The sequence below is a fragment of the Taurulus bubalis genome, assembly GCF_910589615.1.
Source record: "Taurulus bubalis genome assembly, chromosome: 10".
Classification (NCBI taxonomy): domain Eukaryota; kingdom Metazoa; phylum Chordata; class Actinopteri; order Perciformes; family Cottidae; genus Taurulus; species Taurulus bubalis.
This window is the reverse complement of record NC_136598.1, coordinates 5893663-5913445: the sequence shown is the minus strand read 5'-3', so window position 1 is coordinate 5913445 and position 19783 is coordinate 5893663. Positions and strand designations below refer to the sequence as shown.

The 19783-nt window shown below is 40.4% G+C and overlaps 1 protein-coding gene across 1 annotated transcript; it reads right to left on the bottom strand.

The window, feature by feature from the left end:
* Window positions 1-344: 344 nt before the first annotated feature.
* Window positions 345-19783, bottom strand: picalmb (phosphatidylinositol binding clathrin assembly protein b; the record flags this gene model as incomplete). The annotated part of the gene is made up of 22 exons (XM_079224725.1): window positions 345-1776; window positions 3080-3184; window positions 4001-4060; window positions 4214-4313; window positions 4484-4514; window positions 4644-4760; window positions 5980-6090; window positions 6776-6868; window positions 7696-7779; window positions 8170-8322; window positions 8484-8584; window positions 9306-9439; window positions 9531-9654; window positions 9946-10031; window positions 11156-11197; window positions 11288-11394; window positions 11496-11607; window positions 11770-11863; window positions 12737-12839; window positions 12940-13015; window positions 13104-13246; window positions 19654-19783. 22 exons carry the CDS (start codon window positions 19781-19783, stop codon window positions 1762-1764), a joined length of 2121 nt encoding a protein of 706 aa, XP_079080851.1. The 3' UTR covers window positions 345-1761.

The following is a 19783-nucleotide window of genomic DNA, read 5'->3' as shown; positions in this document are numbered from 1 at the left end:
CGCAAGTAGGTTGTCTTGTCTAGATAGTTTTAAAGAGTTATTTCAGCTATTTGACAAGGTGCAGTTTCACCACACAACAAACCAGGAACCATACAGTGTTCAGTGTACACTGAGGTCAGCTGGGGCCCAGCAGCTCATTGTTTGATCTAAGGCCAAAACCCAGGTTGAAAACGCCACATCCAATAGCAGTAAAGGGCCTTCTATGCAGTGCCAGGTATTTACAGTATCTTAAATGAGTAATAGTCTACTCTAAATTTTACAGGTTCATAATATATACTTATGTTTGCCGTTAAAATTCAATAGATGAAACAATAAATAAAAGTAATGCACAACAGTTTGTGGAAGCTGCTCTTTATTTGTAAAAGAAAGAAAAGACGTCAGTCATTGTCTGCTACACGTTCTAATTACATAAAGAAAATATCTGCGGAGACAAACGCAGAGAATATCCTGAATCAAACTTAGGTAGAGTCAAATTTGATTGAATTGCTTTCATATTTCATACATCTTTCACTTTTGTAACTCAAAGAACAGTCAGTGTTTATATACATGAAGCACCGATCAACAGTGCTCCTCCACGCCACCCTGGTCCTCTGGATAGTTTTATACAATTAATTTACATCAAATCTGTGACCCTTTTCCCCGTTAGCGTAGCGACAGCTAACCAACAAGCAGACACACTCCGCCGCCTCGACCCCGGCCCTCCCGCTCCCGCTGAGGAACTGTCGCGTGGAAAGATGTGTGCAACATGAAGACAACTCTTCCACATTCAGAGTAAAGGCAGCCTTGAATACGGTCAGTGAGTCAACGGCATGCCAAGCTTAAAGCAAATGGAGCCCACTGCCCAGTGTGACGCTTCAGATTCGTGGATGAAGTGTTTCTCAACTAGACAGGAAGCTGATCCATTGCAAAAAACCCTAGGCACAGAATCGACTACATACGGTAACTGACTCGTACTCTAGCCCCTGCACTTTAAGTACAATGGGGATTGTGAAATCTTTCCTCTAGTAAAAAAGTTTCTTAACACAAAACTCGTAGAATATTTAGTGCTCTATCATTCCGCTTAATAGGTGTAATTTATATAATAGCTATTCTTAACTCTACCTCTCAATGATAGTCTGAGATCCTTGTTTAATGCTGAAGCACTCCCACAGGTGTTCAATGTACTGTAGATTTTACATTATTTTTTTCCTCCCAATCTTAAACCAATAATCATAAATAAATACAAACAACACACAAGGAATGTCTACTGTAAACACTGTAAAAAAGACAAAAACTAAACAGGTGTAAACGCCGTTAGCATCACTACTTAGTGACAGTTAAATAACTGTAGGGAGTGGATGACTGATGATCGGATCAAGAAAGGGAGGGAACGCTCTCCTTGTCTCCTTCCACCCCCTCCCCCGCTGAACATCGAGCCTTTACATCCACCCACAGCATTTCCAAATACATAACATCAAAGTTTCTCAGCACCCATATCTATCTTCACAGATTACACTGTAAAATGGATAAGGACTCCTCTTTTAAGGGGGTTTAGACAGCATCATCGCTCCACGTCTCGGACAAGTTACAGAATAATAGGTGTGAGCTATCGTCGAACGTCATTTCGGCATGGTTACCATGGTTTCTGACAGTCGCCGCACCATTGTGTTCTCGTGTCTGTATTTGGGGGGAGTGAGAATGTTTCTCCGAAGAGTTAGACTGCAACGAGGACAAAGCTTTGCTGCAGAGTGCTTCATCTTCCGAGAGACACTTTTCTTCAAATTACATGAACTGCATCTGCAAGAAAGGCAACAGGCTTTGTTAAAGAAAGGCTGAAATGTGAGTAGAAATAACGAATACGTCAAGTTGACTGTTCGTTAAACTCTTCCCCAGAAACCCTCACGGCCGCCGTGGCAGCCATAACAAGGCAGCTTTGAATTTATGTTGCTGGGTGTTCATGGGCAGGTTGTGTTTCTCTTTTCCTCATCATACTTTCAGGACTAACTGGCTCAACCACAGCAATAGAATGAGAGAAATCAAAATGTTTGCCATGATCGTTTGATCATCCAGCCATGTCGATTCAAAAGGAAATGTCTGTTCTAGTATTGTTCTATTTCTATAAACTAAATACTGCAATAAAAGAGCAAAGGTGTCTCTTATTACGTCGGCCATCAAATGGGGATGCTGAATTTTTCCCCGGGATCTGTTCGTCGTTTCATTGTTTTGAATATTAACCTGAATTTTTAAAATTTTTCCAGTAACGTGGAAGGAAAGAGCTTAGCGAACAACCAATTAGGTAAATTCAGCAATGGCTACAAGATTCACAGGAAACAGGTTTGAACAATCAGTGATGACAGTGGAGGACAAAAGGGTCAGAATGATTCTGGCTATGTTAAAGATGCAGCACATCTGTCAAAACAAGCAAGAAATCCAAGCAAGGAAGGTCAAAATAAAACAGAATAAATGAGAAAAATACATAGCATCTAATTAGATAATTAAGGCATCAAGTATGTATAGATAATAGAGAAACAAGAAGGGTGTTAGCACTGGGCGTGCAACACATGCAGGTGCACCCGCTAGCAAAGGGCATGCTGTACCTAAAGAGATGCTCTACAAGAAATCCTTGAGAGAGAGGTGTGCAAACGGGTCCTGTCCAGGGGCTCGGAGAGGACTCTGGCTGGAAGGACTAGAGGCTGCAGAGGGCTATTTCAGGAAGAAATACAGGAAGTAGGAGGACCAGAGGAGAAGTCAGACAGTCAGTACAGAGACTGAAGGAGGGATGAGATTAGTTTGGAGAGGCTGTGGTGTATGAACGAAGGGTTAATAAAAAGGGAGTTGTTTGGGGGAGGAGGGAGTCAAGACAAGGGAGATGATTCACAGTTTTGTCCATTTCAGCTCATGAGAGTGAAGGGTCCATTGTTAAAACTGTCATCATCTTCAGCAGTATTCACACCGACACCAACGCTTACACAGTGACTAATTATGGAACACGTCACGGCACAATGAATACACCTATTTACCCAACCTCATAACTGTGCAAATAGATACTGACTTCATTGTGCATCAGCTCGGTGGCGTTGTCAGACTGCCGTGCACCCACCTGAGCACTAGACACAGAGCCGAAGGGGTTGGGTGGCCTCATCACAGGCTGGGAGTACATCATGGTGGGTGGATTCATCATCCCCATAGAGCCCATTGGTGGAGGCTGCAGCGTGTTGCACAGAGATGAGAGACATCATTTCAGTGATGGTGGATTTAGGTCAATTACTTTACACATTTAAAGCCAGTATGTGTTGAATTTATATGTGTAAAGATTATTTTCATTTTCATTAAACATCAATAATCTGCTAATTATTTGTGAGATTTATTGATTCACCGTTTGGTCTGTATTATGTCAGAAAATAGTGAGAATCTCTCAGAGCCCAAGATAACATTTAAAATGCTTGTTTTGTCCTAAACCCAACGGTATTCAGTGTATTATGGCCAAGAAAAAAAGAAAGAAAAAAAAGGTACTTTATCTGCAAATGTAGAATTGTTTATTGGCCACTAGGGGGCACCAACCTCAAATGTATTTTACTCAAACTCTACACACACTGCCTTTTCAATCAACCTCATTTAAGCAGCATCGATCACTAATAGTATCAAGAAGACCAGTGCTAAAGAATATCTTTACCTTCCACAAGTTTATTTCCAAATAATAAAAAAAAAAAAAATTAAGAAAACCTTGTGCCAGCCAGTAAAATAAAAATATATATTAATAAATAATAATAGTAATAATATAGTTTAGTGTGCTTTAAATACAAAAAAATAAAAAACATAAGAGAATATTCATGAGAGCAAAGCAACGGCTCACTTGACCCAGTTTAAGTACATACAATACATTTTCTAAATAAAAAGGAACAGGTAAACAAACTAAAGGCATAATGTAATAATGTAATATCCGCTTAATTTTTGTTAAAAATAGATTAGGAGTGAACATGAGCTCCACAGACTATACACCGATATGTGTCGTCATACTGACCATGCCGTATCCCATCATGCCTGTGGGTGTGGTAGCAGGGAAGGCCATGACTGACGACGGCTGAAGAGACACAAACAGGCCGGTAAGAACACAAATGACCTCCAAAACAATAGCACAGCAGCACACCATTACAACATCTGCAATTAGTTGGCAGGGAACTTAGACAGAAATATAAAAGGAACCGAAATTGTGAGTGTCAAATCTGTGTGTCACCATGGAAACGGGGTTCCAGGTCGTGCTCGGCGCTGCTTTGGGCTGCCAGTGGGTGCCGCCGGTCATCCTCCTCTCCCCCGGCTGGCTCCAGTGCATGTCACTGCAGATTAAGACAGTTGATGTTAGCACCAGCTTGTGACTGCCCTGAAAGCACAAAGCTGCTCCTGTTTCTGTGTGTGTGTGCGTGTGTATGTGTGTGTGTGCGTGTGTGTGTTTGATGTGTGTGTGTGTGTGTGTGTTAAAGCCACAGAGCGCTGATGCGTCACTTACTTTTTCATAGTACCGTTCCCAATGCCAAGGTCTAAAAAAGAAAAGAAAAAAAGGACATTTAAAGGCGTTAGCTGCCTATCCGCAAATATTTTGTCCTTTTTGTGCCCTAATAAACATGTGCTTTAATTTGTGCAGCTGAAGGGCAAAGCAGCACACTCACTGCCACAAAGGTTGGCCAGGGAGGAGTCAAGGTCGTCCGACACCAGCTTGTCTGGCAGCTGACCGGGCGCCTGGTTGGAGCCGGCAAGAGTCGGTTTCAGGATGTCCCCAGAAATATCTGACCAGACAAAGAGAGATAATACATCTATTTAAAGCATTCTGGATTTAGTTACACAATACAAATTATGCAAATATGTCCAGGATTTTATTTGTATGTTTTATGTTATTGTAATGCATTATCTTTTGTGCATTCGTTGCCTTTATTAGATAACCAACAGTGAGATGAGACAGGAAATGAGTGGAGAGAGTATCAGTGCTCAGTCTTCTGCTGCGTTAACTTGAAAACATTAATGCTACATTGCAAAAACATCAATTTTAACAAGTGAAGTGGTCTCATATTCCTTCTTCAAGACCGAACTTTTATTAAAACCTAAAAGAAATCTGTTAGTGGGGAAAAAACTGATGCACGTCTTGTGTTTCATGATTTTTCTTCAAGAAATGACTGAGATTTTTTAGGACAGAATAGGCAGAGTGCTACAATATCCTTTTTTATTTAATTTGTTTAAATAAGCTTTTTTTTAAATTTTGGAATTGTACATTAATTGGGCTTTTGCCTAAAATCAGTGCATTTCAACTCAGAAGGAACAAGAGCTTGATGTTACAAAAACAAAAGTGTTTAGAGAGCAACTTTGCAAGTGCTTCAGAGTTTATTTCATTCTTTTTAAAGGGAATGAGACGTACGTACATTTTACCATGAGGTGACACGTTGAAGACTGAAAGCTCTGTTACCAATATTCTGAGATCATTATTGATTCAACAATAAACTAAATAACTTGTTTAGAGATTCTTTTGCAACAAAACAATGATTTTAGATGAGAGTAGTCAGCATTAAATGGAAACATCATGTACTTATGGGCTGTTTGCAGAATCTGATAGAGGTGGTAAAAATAGGGCGGGGAGGACTATTGTACTGGTGGCATATGAGACATGAGACAGTGTTGCAGGTGTGTCAGCCGTATCTGACATCAGGATAAGATACAGCGGACTGAAACAAACTATCATACATACTAATGTATACCTCTCGGTTGTATTTCGTCATAAAACCACTAGGACATATTCATTTGTTTCTTAAAAGCCTCTTTTCCACATGACCCTTTTTTCTCTTTTCTCAGCTGAGTGACTTGTATTTTATGTAGTTCCTTATCAAACACTGGAACAAGACTTGGCCTTTGATTATTCATTTGCACACTACAGATACGACATATACTGCACTAAAACACAGAAATGTACTGCACATGTGTTGCATGTTCACTTATACGTAAATACAGAATCCTTACCATCAGAATTGAGGCTGTTGCTTCCTGCGGCTTTGGCTCCAAAAACAGACTCAAAGTCCACTTGGAGTCCCCCTGCTGACTGCTGTGGAGGACCCTGTGGCGTCGAGTATCCTTCATGAGAGACAATAGAGAAGACAGTTGCAGTTACAGAAGTTACACAAGCTCAAAACTGACCACCGCTTGGACTTTTGGGTTCTGCACTGGCCCATGTAAGTACAGTGTCTGTACACCAATCACTGGTTAATGTAACGGAGAGCTGAATACCACCGTTTCTCTTTCTACAGAACAGAAAACTAGCATCGCTCTACTGCCGAATGAGCTAGAGCAGGGTGTCAAACTCATCTCCCTGCTGACCCACCATCACCCCTGAATGACAAGCCAACGCGAGGAACATTTTCAACAAGTTTGAATCTGAGATACAGAATATCACAGTATGCCAACACAAAAAAAAAGCTAGTTATAAATATTCCCTTTTACACTCAATAAAAACAAATCAAAAGTGCATCTTAAGGACACAAGGTAATACAACACACATAATAATGTTATAACTTCAGCCTTTTTTAACAGACTCAGTGCTTTCATGCACAAACATACAAAAAACAGTTGTGAATGAAGCAAACTATAACAAATAGTCCAGCGTGTAAACTGACAGTGAAGCGTGTTGTGAACGCACAGCATTGAGGAGTGGGAATAGATGGCACTCTGCCGTTGCGGGCCGCATTAAATGACATGGCGGGCCGGATTCCGCCCGCGGGCCTTGAGTTTGACACCAGTGAGCTAGAGAGAGCTTCAGTACCTCTGAATAGACCTGCTACAGTAGAGGGCTCAGTGGGGAATGGAGCCTGGTGTGGGAGGTGCTGGGCAATGGACACTGGACCACAGAAGGAGTCTGACACGCCACAGGTAGCAGGATGAGGAAGACAAAGAGAGCGAGAGAGAGAGAGAGAGAGAGAGAGAGGAAGAAGAAGAAGAGCAAAAGGAAAAGGCGTTTCAAGGCCGAGCCAGAGTGACAGGTTGGAAATGACAGCAATACAGGAAGAAGACAGCTAACATGTCTAACAATTTTGTTGTTAAATTCTGTGTGTTTTAAGTCAAGTTTAAGAGATGTAGAAGGATAAAAATGTGCAGAACAGTATTGCTGTAACCAAGAGGAAGGGATTAAAGGAATAGTTTGACATTTTTGGAGATATGCTTATTGGCTTTCTTGCCAAGAGTTAGAGGAGAAGATCAATACCAATCTTGAAGCTACAGCCAGCAGCTAGTTAGCTTAGCATAAAGACTGGAAACGGGCGGAAACATCAAGCCTAGCTCACTCCAAAGAATAAAGCCATTTGATTGGCTGTATGGTCACTGTGATCGAACTAATAGATGCACAAATAGGGGACGTCACTATGAAATCAATAAATATGAATTCATCCCTTTTTGTTTCAGGCTTTTTTCTCACAAGTGAACACAGAGCACATCATTTAAAGAGCAGATATTTATGGAGGAGCAGAAAATAACCAACAGATATGAGTGTTATCAATCTTCTCCTCTAACTCTAGGCAAGACAGCAAATAACTGTACTTTCCAAAATGTCAAAATGTTCCTTTCTATTAGTTTATGACCACATTTCTACAATACATATCAAAATAAGAGCCCTGGGGGTATTGCATAGGATCCTATGTTTGCCAGGGCTCAGGAAACATAGGCTGAGATGGTGAGCCATCATAGTACCTGAGATGGAGTGTTCTATCCGCACTGTGCGTTTGTAATTGGTTGAAACGGATGAGTTTGTGTCAATAAAGGGATTGTAACGATCTGGAGAATCAAAAATAAGGTTGGTAAAAGTAGAACAGGTATCAACTTAAAAAGCTCTACGGCATGTTTGTATTACAATGCAACATCATTGAAAGAGAGGATGAACTGTGAAGCAAAAATGGTTGTATGGCCTCTATAGTGGGACATGGAGGGCCCTGGTTGATACATTAGGAGGTGTTCTCGCTAAAAAACAAACATAATTTGAGCTTGGTATGAACTGCAATGAGGATCATTGTACAAACAGACAAAAGAAGATCATTTAGAGATTTGCAGGAACAGATCATCAACATTCAGCACAGTTACCATGCAAGCTAGTCATGCTTATAAGTGACAACAGAGAAATGAACAAGTGCAACAAGACTTTTGAGGAGAAACAAAATGAGTCGTTACCACCAAACATTTCATGACTGGATGTCCTAGAGGAAAAGCTAACACCGTCTGAAGACACGACAGGTAAGTGAGTGGCATCGACAACGAGCTTTGAGAGGAAAGGGTTAAGGTTGGGCATGGATTCATCTCCAGCTTCAGCAGAGGTGAAAGGATCTAGGCAGGCGGAGGAAAAAAGAGACAGAGAAAAGACAAAGACAGAAAAGAGTGGTGGGCATCAGAGTCAGACAACAAGAGAAGGAGAGCATGCAGAAAAGGTCCAGAAAGTCCAGAAACACAGATGTTTGGCTGGAGGTGTTGAAGAGGCAGCTCTTTACCTGCCCACGCCGTTGCCGCTGGAGGCCCTGTTGAGCCTGATTGCATTGAGGGCTGGAAAGTTGACTGCAGGTCAAAAAGGTCGCTCTCCATCTTCACGGCACTGCAGACAGAAAAATAAAGACAACTGATATTTTGCCCCTCTACAGGCACGGCTCTTTTTAGTGCAAAAGCCAAACAAGTAAATCCAAAGTAAAATGGTGTCAGTTATGATTGGAAGTATGTCTTTGAAGGTAAAAGTTTAAAAAATAAATTAAAAAACAGTCTACGGCCTTGTTCAGATTACCAGCCCAAATCCATTTTTAGCATATCCAGATTGTATCTAGACCGACTGCAAGAAAATAAACCTGATATGTGATTTTTGCCAAAAGAATCCAGACTAAATCTGGAGGTTTAAAATATGATTCCTATTGGATATCTACAAAGTGTCAAAGTCAAAGTGTGGAAGCTGAGCAGAATCCATGCTGCTACTAACAGAGTGCAACACAACACGGAGGAGAACAAGACAATACAATTGTCTGCTGGCCCTTTTACTTTCCTGTCACTGTCTGCTGCCTCCTCCTTGCGTCGCAATGTTCTGCACGCCGACTTCACAGTGCGATTGTTTCGAGGGCGAATGTTTCCTCGCTATAAAGGCGCGTCATCGACGTAGCTACATAGTTACACATCGCCCACGCCGTTAACTTTAAAGCAGCAACATTCAAAAGGAGATGTATGTTGCGGAACAAAAGAAATAGCAGAATGGCTATAAAATAGTTTTAAAATGATATTGGAAAACATATTTCGTAACTAGAGAGGGGATGAACTGTAGATGTAAGCCGTACCCGTTAGAGCAGCTGGGTGTGGAGAAGAGGTCGATGGCTGGTGCGGTGCTGATAGTGCCCCCTGTGGTGGAGATCGGCGATGTATCAGTGGTAGCAAAGGAGGGCCTCTTGGACAGCTCTTTGAGCCTCTGTTCCTGAGTGAGAGAGAAACTCGAATTCAAGCATACGGGCAACATCAAGGCATCTTTAAGTGTACAGCCGCTTTGATTCAAACAGCAAGTCCACCTTCAGAGCTTTGAGTCGAGCCTGTTCCTCTTCGAGAGCTGCCTGCTTCTCCCGCTCATCCACTTTAGTAAAAGACATCCCCGTGCTGGCGAGTGATGACACTGCATTTGACAGAGTGCTGGCCCTGCAGGAAAGACACAAATTCTCTCTTGATTGATTGATGTATCCATTTTATTAGATTTATTATTGAATCTCCATTCTTTTGATCTCTTGTGTGCACTAGTCTCAAATTGTCTAACCGTTTACGTTCGTCTTATCATCATCTTGTCAGAAAGGTTTGACTGATTTATTGACTAGATGTAGCACAATCGAATAAAACGTTAGAACATGGAGCAATATAAATGGAAAGGCAGTCTCTGAGAATTGAGGAAAAGATGAGAGGAATTCAGAAATAGTGACGGGAGGATTGATGTACCTGCTGGCTGCAGTTGAGTCCTTGACCTTTTTGCCCTCTAAAGAGGCCAAGTGCTGCTCCAGAGCTTCTAGAAGGCTACTGGGAGCCTGTCGTGACAGAAAACACACAGTCAGCAACTTCCTGAGACACAGAAAATGTAGTCTGCATGGATGTCAAGACTATAAAGGACAGTGGTGGGCAACCAAGATAGAGCAGAAAACCCAACACTATGAAATGCACCAGACAGACAACTAATGTCTTTAAATAGGAGGTTCAATTTTGCCCCACAAAGTTAAACTATCAAATTTGGACTATCAGTTACCCACCACTGATCGATTACTGCGTTGCATTCCAGCCAAAAAGCTACATTGGATGAGAGTAACATCTGTGTGGGATGACGTACTGCACCACGGCACTTTCAACAACCTGGGCGTTGTTGAATCGGCCGTGTCTAAGCACAACGGGGAAGCCACTTTACAGGAGATGAGCTACACTGGTTCACACCTCAATGACGGGACCAAAGTGATCAGAGTTTACCACAGCGAGCGTTTTTTCCTTCAACTGTTTTTCACCATCATGTCGGAAACAGAGCAGAGGCATGCAAAAAGACAACACTGAAGCAAGTCACGGACATAGAAGAAGAGTGAAATGATAGTACTTACACAAACTGTGAACTAAAGTGGAAAGATAAAGGGGAAAATACAGAATATAAAGGTGGTGACAGTCAGAGGGGAAATGCGCTTTAGTTGCAGTTCTGTTCCCCACAGCACAACTATTTTATTTTTAAATAGGAAACGTCTAACTGTCACTGGGCAGATTTCCTGGGTGGGTTTGCAATTACTGTGATTAATTTAACACACTTAGTGTGGACAACACCTTTATTTACTGTAGAAAGAGGGAGCAGAAGTAGGGAAGGGAAAGAAGAAAAGGAGTAAAAGCAGAAGAAGGAGAAGAAAAAGAAGGAGAAGAAGAAGAAGAAACAGGACCAGAACAAGGAACAGGAGAAGAAGACCACCTCCTCTGGCGAACATGCGCTCGAGAAAGAAATCATGCAAAGTGTTTTATCTTAAAGAACATTTGTGTCGGGTGTGCTACTCTCTAGTGTGACAAAGACAACTGACGATAAAAGAGCAATTAGAGCTGGAAATAAGAAAAAGAGGGCAAGGAAAGGCTTCCTATAAAGAGCGGGACAACCTGTGATTTCAGATCTCTTTTCCAGGCCGGTGCTTACCTGTGATAGATCTGGAATGTCTCCTCGATCGATGCCCACCTGCTGTTAGACGAGAAAGAAAACCAAGTTACCACCGTGTCTCCGCGGCATTTTACTATCTGTGAAAAACAACAAACATTTAGTGTCATTTACCTCTGCTACTTTGAGGAACTCTGATATCCGGGTCATTCGGGTGAGAAACTTCTTGTAAATGTCCAAACCATCTTTACACTGAATCTTTTTCATGTCAAAGTATTTCTCTATTTGGTGAAACAAAGAAATTGGAATGAACCAACCACGCAATATTGTGACAAAAGGAACTGACGAGAAAGAGAAGGTTTCTAAGTGAAAGTGCTCTTACCAAGCAGGTTGATAATGCCTTCATTATAAGCAGCAAAGAGCCTGATGGAGTCTTTGAAGAGGAGCATGAAGGCTGCATTGATGACGCCATTAGTCAACTCGTTGGCATTGACCTGAGGGAAGGCAATCATTTATCTTACAGCTTTTCCACGGCGGTTTGTTGACGTGGAAGAAAAAGGAAGCCTGTGAACTACGATAACGCAGCCTCACTCCTCACACTAGCAGCTTTCTATACGCGAGCTGCAGAGCCGCGGGAGGCTTCACCTTAAACTCACATTGAAATCGAGGAGTGCATCCATCTGGTTCTGAATAATGGGGATAGTCTTGAGCAGCTTCTCTGTATTCATGGTCCTCATTACGCCATCCACTCTGTGTGGACACACGGGGATTCGCAGCAGGAGAGGGAGGAGAGAGGAGAGAGGGAGGGAGGAGAGAGGGAGGGAGGAGAGAGGGAGGAGAGAGATGGATGAGCGAGCGCTGGAGCTCTTAAAACACGATAACAGACGGACTTCATTTACTTCAAATGTCTTGTTGAGGATGAAAAACAGAACCCCCAAAAGATTTTTAGTTTACATAAAGAACAGCACCAAATCCTCACATCTGAGAAGCTGAAATCAGAAAATGCAGCATCTTCGCTAAATGAAACGGCTATTGATTAATCGTTGCAGCTCTAATCAATTGATCTTTTGCATTGAAATACTTTTGAATGAATCACTGAAATTGCCATTTAAAAATATATATTTGGGCATTTGTTCCACACATATTTGGACACATGAGGACTAAAAATAATTCGATAATTAATCAGTTAGCCTAAATACAAAACATGTTTGACAATTTTGATAACCAGAAGTGATTTATCAAAGAATACATTGAAATGAAAATGCTGTCACTCATTTGAAGACATCACCTTAAGCTCGGGGAAACTGTATTTGGTATAATTTACATTTTTCAGACTAAACGATGAGTTGATGAATAATATCATCTTTTTTTAAGTTTTTCCTGATCCGATGTGAGGTCCCGGGACAGGGATGTCATGTGTACAGATTGTAAAGCCCTCCGAGGCAAACTTGTATTTGTGATGTTGGGCTATACAAAATAAACTGAATTGAATTGAATTAATAAAACTGATGATGATGTTAATCAATAATTAACATAAAAAAATGACCATTCATTTTTGACAGATTTATAAAAAGGAAATAAATACATTTAATACTGCCTAATAATAATAAAATGACTCCTTACCCGCGTTTAACTTTCGTGAAGTCAAATGCAACCTGTCTGTACGAAACGGCTTTTTCGTTCAGGTATCGACTATACCTCCGGATAAATGTGGACATGTCATAACCTGGAACGTTAAACGGCAAAAGGAAAATGTACTTATTCACATTGTGCATGAAATCAGAATGACTTAGAACTAACATCAACAACCGCCATAAAATTGCTACCTTGTAACCCACTTTTGTCCAAAAAATTACTGAGGTTGAATAGTGTGTTCCTTGAAGCCAAGTACTGAACAAAACGCTGCAAGAAAAGGGAACCATGGTTACCACCTTAAATAGTGATACATTAATGCTTGAATAAGCTGCTCGTGTCTGCTGGAGCGCCTCACCTCGTTGCCGTAGACCATGAGGTGTTGTGTGGTGATAAGCGACTTAAACACAACCACCCAGCTGGTGTTGGTGGTCCTCTCAAACAGCGAGTCGGCCAGTTGAGGAATGTTCACATTCATCTCGTTGGTGCAATGGATCAAATCTGAAACAAAGTAGAGGAAGTTCATGAGATCGCGAGGTTCAGCGCATCTTCACAAGACATTACAAATGATTATTACTAATACACATTTGTAATAATCAAGCAAAAATAAATAGCGGATCTTCACAAGGCAGTGCGTTTGTAATAATCAGCCAAATTAAATGTGTAATTGTCCTCGGCTGCAAAACAAGTCCATCAAACTGTAATAAGTCGCACAGCTCTTCTTTCATATATCATGCTTTATTCCTCAAATAATTTGAACGTAACCGCTGCAAACACATGCTAGAAAATATTTTGTATTATGATAAGACGATTAGTCAATTAATCAATCGATCGAGTATTAATCAATAACTATTTTGATAATCAAGTAAAAGTCTATGAATTTTTTGGGGGTAAAATAAATTCCAAAAAATATACAATCAAGATTCCTAAAATCAAATGTTTTAACATTTAAATCTTTGGACAAAATAAACAGTTTGAAGACAATCAGATGATGCTGTTCTAAATGGTGGTTATTTCCCCCTCTTTTCTGACATTTAAAAAACCAAATGATCAATACAATGATCAGCAGATGAATAAATAATGAAAACAATTGTTAGCTGCAGCCTTAAATATAAAATACAAATATATTTTGTGGGTATTGGCCATCAAGTTGTGATACACTGGAGCTTGAAAGTTGTGTCTTCCTGACATTAACTTCCTGAAGTTATTTCAATGTTCCTGCCAACTGAAATAAACTTTAACTTTTTTTTTGTGCATTTTACTGATTTATTGATCTTTTATGAAATCACCCACCAAGATCAAATCTGTTATATTGTGTGACACACAAACAGTCATAGCCAAAACCTCATCATGTAATGAATATTGAGGTGTCGAGTCAATGTCCTTTTTATATTTAGTTGAAATAATATCGCAACATTGCGTATAGAGCTGACCAGATATACTGTATGTTCTATGCCGATACAAATTTTTATTTTATTCAAAAAACAGTTTTCATCTGTTAAGATACATTTACTCGTAGATAATGCAACGTACTGCGAGTTAATTGCCACGTTGAGGTGATAAGCAGACAAAAACCTGCTGCCAACGCTGGCAAAGTAAAAAACTACCGCAGAGGCACAAACCAATTTTTGGAAGGTCTGAACTAAAAGCAGCCTGTGATGTGACTCATGCTGGTTTGCCCTTCACTACAGGTCACACATGTGCAGTTTGGTAACCTGCAAGCAGCATCAACAAAATCCCAAACGGACGCTTCTCATTACTCTTTGACAGGATGTTTTACAAAGAGAAGTTTGGTTAAGACCAAACTGAATGCGTTCAACAGATTCAGAAATTGAGCTCCAATGATTTAAACTAAACTAAAAGTTGGACATCTTTAGTTCGCAACACAATCGATTCAGTCGGAAACTGCACTCGATTAGGGCTGAGACAACTAGTTGATTGATTGATAAGTCGATCAACAGAATATTATTCAGCAAATATTTGAAAAAACGACTGACTTCATTCAGTGACGCCAAATGCCAAAACATTTGTTGCTTAAAGCTCATGAAATGTAAGGATTTGCTGCTTTTCTACAACTGTAAAATCAAATCATATTTACTCATTGAACAGTTTTTCTCCCTTAAGGAAAATTGAAAAAAAAAGAAAAGAAATTGTAATATGTATGTAATTGTAGAACGTTAACTCCTCATGCTATTATAAATCACCAAAATGTATAATAATATTATTATACAGACTTGACCTCAGTGTTTCCAAAAGTAGCTTTAATGGCTATTTTTTACTTTTGTATGGCATGTCATAGTCTAAATGATTGATCGACTAATGAAAAAAATAACCGACAGATTAAAAGATAATGAATATAATTATCAGTGCCACCGAACTACAGATTATATCTGAGTCACTCACAATAACACAATTATTCTACTCAAAGTAAAATTCTGCAACAGTGTGTTAAAGCACGGACGCTTTCTACATAAAATTATCATAATAAACAGTAAATCACCATCCATGCAATCAAGGATCTCTGTCGCACAAGTAGACACTGATATCGATCATTGTAAGTGTTAAAGGCAACACAACATGCTTTTGAAAGAGCAACATGAAGTGCACGGCATCAAGATGTCAACCATACATGTTCATCCCGCACCACTGTGCTGCTTGAATGATGTTAGTCAAAGTGCTAATGACCCTGCCATTCACAGCGGTGATTAGACTGACGAGGCAATTGGGCCTCCTTTTCTGTCCTATATTTGACTTTTCAAAAGGCGGGGGACTTTAAGTAGGACAGGATCACCTTCCAGAGAAGCAGCAGCCGCAGTTGGCATGGGTGGATGAAGTGCCCAGAGGTAGGAAGGAGGAGGAGGAGGAAGAGGAGGAGGAGGAGGAGGAGGAACATGGGGGTGGAGACTACACTGACAGCTCAGTCATTTTGCAATCAGCCCGCTAAATATTCACAGTGGTTGACATTCATGATTTCTAATCTAATTCATTCATGGGACACAAATGTGTCCATGTGTTACCACAGTGTGTCAACCACCATGAAGGCTGGGTTTTAATGTGTGTATTAGGGCTGCAACTAACGATTATTTTAATAATCGATTGATCGGTTGATTATTTTTTTGATTAATCGATGAATCGGATAAAAAAGCAAAAAAACATTAATTTCCAACCCTTTGTTCAAAAACAGAAGTGACAGTGCAAAACATGTTCAGAAAGCACAAACAGGTTGCTCCTAGAACATCCCCGAGCTGTTAATTAAACAAATTAGATTAAAATGGACTAACACTAAAAACATACACATGTATGCTTTACATCTGCCTTTTTACTGTAATTGATCTCCTTGGAGCAGAGGCTGCTTTAGCATGCCCTGCTTTATCAATAAGTATGAAACACTGGGACAGAGGGAAGCTGCACTGCTCCTCTCACGTCTGTTTGGACCGAAACCTCCAGGCCCAGTCCACCTCATCTCAGCTCTGCATACAGAGTCCTCTTCCTTAAACTATTTCATTCTGGGCCTCTTACGACCACGAAATGACGTTGTTGGCTAAGCCCAACTACGTGATTTGATTCATTCTACTTTGAGTAAAAAACAACCTGCAGCCAGATCCGCCGGTGAGCCGGTTTAACGTGAACGAGTGACAGCGTGAACTGACGCCATGTTTCACCACGTTACGGTTTTCTACAAGCAAGACTGAACTGTAACGGAACATAACGGAACTTTAACGACAATACACAACCCAAACACGTTAGCTAACGTGATAGCAAGCTGACTAGCTTCCATTAACAACACGTTTGAGGGAAATGAAGCCGCTGTAGACATCTTAACGCTGGTTGGCCAAGACTCGACACGTCACATCAAAGATGTTCTATTTTTGCTAAGATCACGACCTCAGCGTTTTCTCCGCGACTTTATGACTGCCGTAATAATCGCGCGACACAACGAATCGATAATGAAATTCGTTGCCAACACTTTTGATAATCGTTTTTTATCGATTTTATCGATTTGTTGTTGCAGCCCTAGAGTGTGTGTATATATATATATATATATATATATATACACAATGTCACAATTAATCAATTCAGGATATTGTTATAAAAATGTCTACGAGAAAATAGGTTGTCTATTCATGTGAATAAGTTCCCAGTATATGATACATGTAAAACAAATGGTTCACTGCATAGCATTGCCTAATACAAAACTATTTACAAATGAAACAAAAAATATCAAAAACTAACATAGTTTCTCTTCAAATTAGATATTATTTCATGAACTAAAATACTGTTGTATGACCATGGTGTTGCAATACAACTCCGATCTCTAAGTCAATACAAAAGTATATTAAAAATATTGATTTATCACACAGCAGCACTTCATCTGTGTAGGTTTGGGTATCAAACCGTAATACTGTATTTGTAGCACTGATTCATAATCTTGTTTATGTAAAGGTTCCCTGTGGGGTCTCTCACACGACGTCATGGATCAACAGGTGGCGGAAACGCAACAAGATGCACAGCAACAAGATGCACAGCAATGTCCCAGGAAGGGACGGCAAGAAGACCTCAAGCTCGTCAACATGGATGTAAACAATGATGGATTGAAAATGCTTCACAACATTGGCTTTGTGAATGTTGTTGAACTTTTGTTTGATCATTAGAAAACTATTTTCTCATTTCAATGACAATGTCGTCAATTTCTTTGCTTTTTTTAGGCCAAATTCAACTAAAAACTGTCATCGACAACTTTTAAGAATTGAAAACTTGTGTGTCTTTGTTAAATAGAAAATGGGTTTTGTACAAAAATATGTTGATACATTTTCCAAAGTCAAGTAACATCAAAATGCAGAACAAAGTAAGTTAATCATTGAATTCATTTTACAAACGAGCATGAACAATAATCCCTCGTTCCAACTTCTCAAATCAAAGGGGTTTAATGCTTTCTCTTGTTTTATGTGAAAGTAAACTAAATATCTCTTGGTTTCAGACTGTCGGTCAAACAAAAATCAAGCATTTTGAAGTCTTAACCTTCCCCTTTGACCAAATGATAAATCGAGAAAGTATTTGGCAGATTATAAAATAATGAATTGTTTGTTACTGTCCTGTATTCTACTTAAGTTTATGTATGATTGATGACACTGAATTACTGCCCAGCTCTTACTATTCATAAGGTTGGGACTCAAACGTCAAAATAAGTCAGATGCAGCAGGTAGTCGGCCTTTAGCCCGACCAACACAGGATTTTTTAGGCTGATTTCCAATATTGACATTTGATAGCATGAACATGTAATAATTATTTACCGGACTATATTAATTTTCCTGATTTAAATCAAGATTTTGCCAATTTCAAAAACGTACAACTGCTTGTTTTTAGACAGCATTCAACGTTTGAGAATCTTGGGTTCTTTTGTTAAATGAAAGAAGTGTTTCGTTAGTAAAAAACATGTTTATATTTCCCACAACAGGACAGGAACGTACTGTATGTGTTATACTGGAACAAATATCAGAACATTTCAAGCATATCCAACTATCATTATGCATTAAATACTTGCTGTTACTCTTTCCATATGTACAATATAGTCATCTCTCCACTAAAGGCAAAACATGTCTATAAAGTACTCAGAATCCATTAAGGAACTATACAAAAACCATTACTTCCTTTCTGCCAGATAGGGACATGAGAAAACCATTAAGCTGGCATAAAAAGATCCGTCTAAACCTATATAATACCTATATAATACACTATAAAACAAACCATCCAGCCTCCATTATAACATAAAAGTGTAGGACACTGTGTTATTATCTGTGTACACATACTGTTGTGTTGTGTACTGAAACACGTCAGTCACTTTAGATAGCTGGCTGGGTTGGGACGAGCCAACTGAGTGTCGCTGCCAACTTTCACTCATCTCACCTCTGGGGAGTCAGTCGCCTGAGCCGCACAACAGGTGTGGGACCTGCAACTATTACCATTAAAGCAAAAATATGCAGCACAAGTTACCATCATTCCCATTTAAGAAATCTAGATATTTTACATTTTTCTTCCTGGACTATTAGTGAACTCTTAATAATGACGCAGGGCCTTTATAAAAAAGAAAAACACTTTCATTACTGCCATCATGCCTTTGCAAGTGCAGATCGATATGCAGAACATCTACCACTGCATCTCTTAAGTACAGGACAGTGAATCCTCTGACTGCAAGTGCATCAGACTAATGATCACACGAGGATTTAAGCTCCTATGCGTGCGTCAGGGTGCATGCAGAAGTGTGTTTGAAGGTAGGAAACTCGCAGACCTCAGCCACGAGCTGAGATTTCATCATGACCCCCCTGTGACGACCAGCAGCTCATCGCAGCACTCGATCACTACAGCTGAGTGACACTTGTCCTGCTGCAGGTGCACCAAGATGGGAGATGAGATTGGATTCCTGCAAATGTTAATTTCAGGGCCTGTGAGAGGCCCACTTGCTCCCACTGGTTATTAAAAAAGGTTTCGTTGTTCCACAATGCTCAAATAGACACGTATCCTGATGTGTGCTGCTCGAGGTTCAAACTCTAAACCGATGAGGATGACGAGAGCGGCGAACAAAACCAGCCCGCTAGACAAGCTAACTGTGACAGCTATTCGTGACGAACCACGGGGAGAAACATCCCTTATCGGCCTTAATGCAGGGCGAGGCTTCTTTGAACGCCTGTCAGCCCCGAGTGGCACAGTGTCAACAAGGCCTGAGCTCGATGTTATAACAATATAATCTCTCTGGCATGTAGCAGCGGTAGCATGTAGCCTCTCGTGAGGCTTTGCGGCCTTGTCCGCCGCTCAGATGAAGCGCTGCTCGCGCTTGCGGTGTTTCAACCCTCGCGCGCTTTGTGTTTTTATATATGTATACTTTATTTTATTTTTTTAAAGAAGATACTCACAGTCCAAGTGTTTCTTCTTCGGGCCCATCACTTCGTGAGTGGTGGCCTTGCATACTGTTTTGGACACGGCGCATCCCGTTACACTGTGCTGGGCTGCAGTTATCCTGTCTGTAATGCTCTGTCCCGACAT